This window comes from Triticum aestivum, chromosome 1B (assembly GCF_018294505.1).
Source record: "Triticum aestivum cultivar Chinese Spring chromosome 1B, IWGSC CS RefSeq v2.1, whole genome shotgun sequence".
NCBI classification, from domain to species: domain Eukaryota; kingdom Viridiplantae; phylum Streptophyta; class Magnoliopsida; order Poales; family Poaceae; genus Triticum; species Triticum aestivum.
Window position 1 is genome coordinate 634984864 of NC_057795.1, and position 7317 is coordinate 634992180.

The following is a 7317-nucleotide window of genomic DNA, read 5'->3' on the forward strand; positions in this document are numbered from 1 at the left end:
CTCTGTTTGTTCAATTTTATTATCTTTCCTGATTCTTGTATTAGATTATGAGTACTTGCCGTAGATTTGATATTGTGAGACTATAACGTTGATTTGTTTCTCGATGAGTACTTGCTGCATGATTTTTCAAGTGCATGTTCAAGTTTACATGTGAAAGAAAGGATTTCGCTTGATAGGTGTTTGCAATAATGCTTGTCCCATGTGGGCTGGTGCACATCCCTGTCTTTGGCTGAAGAACTCTTGGGCCACCATGACCAGAATTCTTGCCGCCTTGCGACACAATTTCTTAACTTTTTGCCTCTGCAAACCAGACCAGTAATCAATATAATGCAATATTGGACACACAATACCAGTAGGATCTGAGGGCATGATGATTCCATTAAAGCACGCGTTGTTCCTGGTCTTCCAAATTGACCAAACTACAGCAGCTACTCCACAAGCTACAAGCCCTCTACTACTAACAGGGAGCTTACTAATCCAGACAGGGATATCATAAAAAACACTAGGTATCTCTTGCAAACTAAACGTACATTTGATCACATGCCAAACATATCTGGCAACAGGGCACAAGAAGAACAAGTGATCTATCCCTTCTCTAGTATTACAAAATATGCAATTTGCACTTCCTTTCCATCCCCGGTGCAATAAGATATCTTTGGTCAGTATACTTTTTTCAGTAACTAGCTACAAGAAGACTTTAATCTTAAGGACAGTATAACTAAGATTGCCCTCATATTTACATCATGGCCGATCTTGCCCGAATTATGTTTAGTATCTTGCTCTGATCCGTATTACTAGTCATTAATGACAGTACAAGAAAGATGGCCAATGAAGAATTGCTGAGGGATAAGCTTGATAGTTATTGGCAGGCCTTATAAAAACATTGATCTACTAATTAGTGAACCTTTTAAGAATATATGTACTTTATAATAATACATTTTCGTTTACGCGATGTTAACTTCTCCCTTCGTTCCTAAATATATGTCTTTTTAGAGATTCCACTATGGACTACATACGGAGCAAAAAATGAGTGAATCTACATTCTAAAATATGTCTATATACATCCGTACGTAGTCCATATTGAAAACTCTAAAAAGACATATATTTAGAAACGGAGGGAGTATTATCCAGAAAATTTGATTTTGCAACACTATGCTTGGATAGTTTGTAGTAGCGTTATTTGCATGTATGCTCTCACTTGTGCCTAGTCACATCTCCTCCTCCAAAATCTGGTATCTCTATCAAAATAGGGCTTGTCCAGTAGACCAGTACCCCCAAGCCACTGTGGCAGCAGCAGCGGTGAGGTGAGGAAGGTGAGAAGGGTTATCCTTTTCTTCCGATCCGTCTTCTTCTGTATTTCTGTTGTTTTGTGTGGTTCTAATAATGCAAGCATATCTCACATGTAAATTCCTTTCTTGGTAGGCGGTTATAAGCATGGAGCCCAAAGAGAAGTCCGAAACGACCAGCGCTGCCAGCCCACCTCCACCGCGGCTGGACTGCATAAAGTGCTTCGATGCGCTATGGTTCTGCTATACCCCTTTCCACCAGCTGCAGACCTACTACCGCCATGGGGATTTTGACACCTGCTTCGGCAAGTGGGGCGACCTCGTTGACTGTCTCTCGCTCAAGACGAAGCGGAGGGCGGAGGTAGAGGAGATCCTCATCGCGCGGGAGAAGGCCAAGCCGCACATCTGGACCTTCCGGACTGTCGAAGAGGCGCAGGCGAACTGGTGGCAGATGTACAAGCACAAGGTGGTGATGTCGTCGCCACCCAAGACTGTAGGTTCTGCTGCGCCTCCTCCTGGATCATCTGGTGCTCTTTCCTGAGAATTGAAGGTCGGGGGAGCCTACAGAAGCGTCGATTGCGCTTTTGTGCGCCGTGCTTGGACCGCTGGTCTTTGTTCAGACTTGAATGTACCCTGGCAGGGTAAATAATTGGAACCTTGGATGGAAAGATACCTTGATCCTGTTCTGTAGATCATGGCAGGCAACTGAACCAAGATGTTCTGGTGGATTGCTCTTTTGCTATTTTTTGCACAAGCTCTGATGCTAGCTTTTTTGCTTAGTTGCTTATCAGGCATAAATGTTCTCCCTCCTGGTTCTTCAAGCAATTGTTATCTGAATATCACACCTGCAGCAATGCTGCTTTTGTTATCTGAATATCACACCTGGTTCTTCAAGCAATTGTTCTGCAGCCTTGCACACTCCATCTGTCCTTTGCACTGTCAAGAAGATTCTACTATCTGCCTGTAGTGTACTCGCCGCTTATTCGAAGTCGGAAGAGTTGGATTATCTCGAAGAAAAAATTGGGCCTGAACCGTGAGACGGCCGGAGATGCAAATTGGGCTGCCTAACACTACGTCCTATATTCGCTAAAAAAAACACTACGTCCTATATAATCCAAGCCAATAGCTAGCTTGATGATCAGATCTACGACGGGACTACGATGGAGGTGGTTGCGGCGACGAATCTCGGCGGACGCCGTCCTCCATGGCAGGACCTCCCGTCGGAGCTGCTGGGCCTCGTGCTCCAGCGCGTGCTCTCCCACGCCGACCGCGTCCGCCTCCGCGCCGTCTGTCGCCAGTGGCGCTCCGGCGCGCGCCTGCAGCCTCCGCTGCCGCCGCTGCTCCCGTGGCTCGCCCTCCGCGACGGCTCCTTCCTCAGCCTCTCCGACGGCGAGGTCCACCGCCGCGGCCTCGCCCCGGACGACAACGTCGCGCACCGCTTCTCCACCGGCAGCAAGCTCTTCCTCGTGCACAATGACAAAAGGTTCTCGTGCTCGCTGGTGAACCCTCTCGCTCGGGAGACGACGGCCACCCAGCGCATCAACCTCAACCGCCTCCGGGCTCGGCGGGGCGTCCTGCTCGACGCCGGCAACATCCGCAAGGTGGTGGTGATGTCCGACCACATTACCGCCGTCCAGACGGGGAGCCAGGTGAGCGGTCGGAAGGTGATCACCATCTCCATCCGCAGGCCCCAGTCAACGACCGTGGAATGGCAGTGGCAGTGGATCCCCCATGGAGGCACCTACTGACCCCACCCCTATCATGTCCTCGACATGGCACTCTTCCAGCACAAGCTATACGTCCTTACCGCAGCAGCCGTCGGTGCGTGCCACTACTACCAGCCTCTCCGGCTTCGTCTTTACGCCATGGACATCGTCGGCGGCAACCATGTCAACGTGCAACGCGTGCTCATGAGGCCGCAGGACGACGTCGATCGATGGCACCACGGCGGCCCTCGCCACTACCTGGTCGCTTCCGGCGACCGGCTGCTGATGGTGAAGCAGACAAGCCCGTTGCTCATGCCGGCCTGGTTCGAGGTCCTGGAGGCGGCAGACATCGGCGGCGGCCGAGGGCGGTGGAGAGACGTCGAGACGCTGATGGGGCGCGCTCTCTTCGTCAGCGAAGGCTGCTCCGAGTCGCTCCCCGCCGGAGACGGCAAGTACGGGGGAGCTCGGGAAGACTGCATCTACTTTCTCAAGGAGCATAACAATTATGGTGGAAGGATGAGTGACCTCTGCTCTGGGGTTTACGACATGAGACGAGGGACGGTGTCCCCCTTGCCGGTGGACACGGTGGTGCCGCATGACGGATCATTGACCGCGACCTGGTTTTTCCCTCCTGACACTTGAGTTCAGATGTATGTATGGGTAGAAAGTTCATGCTCATGCATAACCATACTTAACTTTTGCACTGTCAGGAAATTTTTGCTGTGTGTCTTTAGTACTACTCACTTATTCGAAGTTAGAAGAATTAGTTTATCTCTTTGAACAAAGTTTTTTATATGAAAGTTAGAAGAATCAGATTAACTGGCCGATATTTGTTCAAAGAGATAATCTCACATATAGCCTCGGGAACCAGAAAGCATATAGGAGTATATGTTGGCGATATGTTTCCTCAGCCAAAGGAAAAGGAGTGGAGAATGAAGATTTGACCAAGAATTCGATCTGTCTTCACTTCAAGGGTAACCTTCTACTTTGGTCCTAAGATCATAGATTGATGTGTGGACTGAAAAATTACTGTCCGGTTAATGCAACTACTAATTAGAATCTGAATACAAAGGATTAAAATCAAAACTGGGTTTAAGCACTTGAGAGTTTGATATGGCAGTATAGCACATGCAATTACCTAGTGAATATTAACAAGTACTGTACGTAGGTAGCATATCTATCTGGTTTCAAGATTACAACACGGTTTCATCCAAGTGTATGTATATGTCCATGGGTGTTTATAAAACATAGCTGAGGAATCACAAACAAACTTCAGTGTGCTGCCAGAGCAAGACCGGCATTGTCGTCCATGAGCCTCTTGACATACTCTTGCCGCACCGGATGGTCCTCCTGAGGCCGGTTGTGCGCCGTCCACACTGGTTCTCCCAGGAAGAGCCTCATGAGCTGTGCACGACGAGGCATCAGAATATGTTAAGTTTGATAAGGACCCAGTTTATATCTGATGCAAGATAGAACTTCTACATATATACACTATGTGGTCCTCACCAAGTAGCATTACATGAAGAACTAGTTGTCAAACATCTTGTTGATCAACAGATCTATTTTGCGACTTGCGCTTCTTTTTTGGTGGTTCTACAGATGCCCTCAATATCTTTTAGTGCTTAAATCATGTTTGCATTGAGCTTGGTTGACAAAACAGGCCCTTTCAGACATATTCATATGCAAAATGGGATACACAAATAATCACTGCAACAGCTCTTTAGATGTAAAAACACATAGAAGATCCCAATCAGTACCTTCACATGGTTGGCGGCGTCGAGGGTGAACCGATGATAAATTCCAGCCGGCAGCACGATCATGCCCCCTTCTTTTATCCAGATCCGAACCCACTTGTCATCCTTGTCGCGCACATCAAAGTACCCGCCGCCTTCCAAGCAGTACCGGATCTCTTCGTCGGCATGCATGTGCTCTGTGAAGAAGTTCTTGAGCTTCTCCTCAAAGTTTGCCAACTTTCCAGGGCGTATGTCAAGATAGTCCTTCAGCAAGCGATGCATGTGCAATACTATCAGATTACATACACAAGGTGCGCACGGTTAAAGAGAAGCGAAGAGGGACTGAGAGTTGGTGGGGGTCGCAAACCATGTAGTTGTATCCTCTGTCTTTGCGGATCTTCGCTAGCTCTTCTTCGCTTTCAGGCTTCTTTGGGTCCAAATGCCAGTATAACACACCAATCTCTGAAAAAAAACAGGGTAAGTATTGGAGGTTGCTTAGGAAATTGTGTCCGATACAAGAACCGAGCCCTGCTTCTAGGCACCTTGTGTTATGAAAAAGTGGATTCAGATACTGGGCCGTTTTTGAAAATAATTCAAATTGTTATTTTCAAAGCTAAAAGAGAACTGAAAACATTCCCCTATTTCACTTGCCTTAGTCAGGTGGTATCCATTCCCAGCAGTTACTTTTTTGGTGGTGAGGAGCATAAATTGTATAAGTTCGAATCGACAGAGGATAATCAAGAACAATGGCAGGTTAATTTTTTTTAACCAATCTCTCGATGTGGCAATTGGTCAACTGCAGGATGCCAGTCACACATATAACAAGTTTGCAAGTAGCAGTACATGGTTTGCGACACCCAACGAATAAAAGCTCATATATATTCAGCCAAAAGAGGCATTTTTAACCCAAACAAATAGGGGACACATCAACAATCCAAGAAACTGAGCCAGGATCATCATTCGCACCTTGGAGCTTGGAGAGAGGCAGGAGCTCCCCGTGGTTCTTGAGGTCCTCGCCGTCCTCCCCAACCATCCACACCTGATCCAAGAACCAAGAGCAGGCGCAAATCAGATACAGAGAAGATAGAATTCATCTCGATTCCAAGAGAAGATCCAGGGGATCGAATCCTGCGTGCTCCTACCTGAGGAGCCATGTTGAGCGGGATGGATGGAGGAAACCAACCCAGCAGCTGGTTTGATTGGCTTTGCGTTCTGAGTGCTTCCAAGGCGGTTCTTTCTTTTTCTACGGAAAAAATGGTGGAGGAGGATGATTGGCGGCGGTAGGGTCGAGAAGCCGGATCTCCCCCTCTGGTTTTTGTCTGCGCGCGCTGTGTGGCCATGGCCGTGCGATTGATTGTGGTAGCGAGGAGAGAGCCACAAAGGATCCTGATATGATCTGCAGAGCTGATGATGTCAGGCGTGAGGCTATCAATTTTGATTTTTACTTCAGGGGATCTCAGCCGGCTGTTCACGAGGTTAGCAATTCAATGAGCAAGAGCACTTTAGCAGAGTCCTCGTATCCAAAAAAAAAATTTGTTTGAAAAAGCTGTAAAGGAAAAAGAGTCCTCGTATATCTATCAAAAAAAAAAGAAAAATAAAAACATTTGGATGTCACTTCTTCCAAATAAATCGGCCCAGCACATTTGCTATTCCGTGCTCGTCGTAATATTTTTTAGAGCACGCTGCAAAAACCGCCTATATTTGAAGGCCGGAAGAGGTAATATGCAACCCCCCCTGCCCGCCAAATGTTGTTGTTCCGCCGTTGTTTGCTACAACCCCCTCCTCCTCCCCCCCTCCCTCTAGATCAACCTGTATCTCACCGCTCTATGTCGTTGACCAATTTTTGGCCATACCACACGTCACCGGAGTTGTATGCTTCCAGCCGTTCGCCCGACCACAGTCATGGCCGCACCGCAGAAGCTCGATGCGGGCATGCCCCTGCCGCTATTCCTCCCTTCCACGACTTGATGAGGAGGTTGACATCACGCGTCAACCGTCCGTCATTGCCAACTCCATCTCCCTCATCAACAATGTCATACCTCACCCGTACAATCTCAACACGTTCGACGATTTGCCTAAACCAATATATTTTCTCAAAAAAAATCATCTTTAGTAGTCTATCTCATTATAGATTCGTGTAGATGACATAGAATTCAACTTTGGTTTAGATGTTGATGATGGTAGAGGAGTTACTTGGTGATTCATTGTCATCTTCGGATGACTCCGAAAATGATTTGTTGGATGACGAATGTGAGGGAGGTTTTGTTTTCGCGAGTACACAAAAGCCTTGTGCATCTTTGCACTGATAGATAAAGTGAAGTTACAGAGTTATTATGCTCAAGGAAAGATACAACAACAATTGGCAGCCAACAAGCATGTGCATGTGGATGGCATGAGTGGGCTGACTAGGTGCGTGAAGAACAAATGTGGGCGCACCTCCCACTGTGGACTTAGTCTATGTCTGCGGGATGATGATAGCTAGTCCCTTGGCGCCGGCGCGCGCCCAAAGTCGAGCCTCCTCCTGGACAGCATGAACCACGCAGCTCACAGACGGCTGATCCCCGTCGAACAGGCATCCAGCAAGAATGGCCA

General features: G+C 47.7%; 2 protein-coding genes across 2 annotated transcripts; one reads left to right on the top strand and one right to left on the bottom strand.

Moving 5' to 3' along the window:
* The first annotated feature begins 6 nt into the window (after positions 1 to 6).
* Positions 7 to 2107, top strand: LOC123144016 (uncharacterized). Its single transcript, XM_044563028.1, has 2 exons — positions 7 to 1313; positions 1423 to 2107. The coding sequence occupies exon 2, from the start codon at positions 1435 to 1437 to the stop codon at positions 1825 to 1827; it is 393 nt and encodes a 130-aa protein (XP_044418963.1). The 5' UTR covers positions 7 to 1313; positions 1423 to 1434; the 3' UTR covers positions 1828 to 2107.
* Positions 2108 to 4066: 1959 nt separating this feature from the next.
* Positions 4067 to 6112, bottom strand: LOC123144007 (1,2-dihydroxy-3-keto-5-methylthiopentene dioxygenase 4). The gene is made up of 5 exons (XM_044563018.1): positions 5868 to 6112; positions 5692 to 5764; positions 5093 to 5187; positions 4750 to 4989; positions 4067 to 4396 (listed from the first exon to the last, which is right to left on the bottom strand). The coding sequence occupies exons 1-5, from the start codon at positions 6063 to 6065 to the stop codon at positions 4265 to 4267; spliced, it is 738 nt and encodes a 245-aa protein (XP_044418953.1). The 5' UTR covers positions 6066 to 6112; the 3' UTR covers positions 4067 to 4264.
* Between the last annotated feature and the right edge of the window lie 1205 nt (positions 6113 to 7317).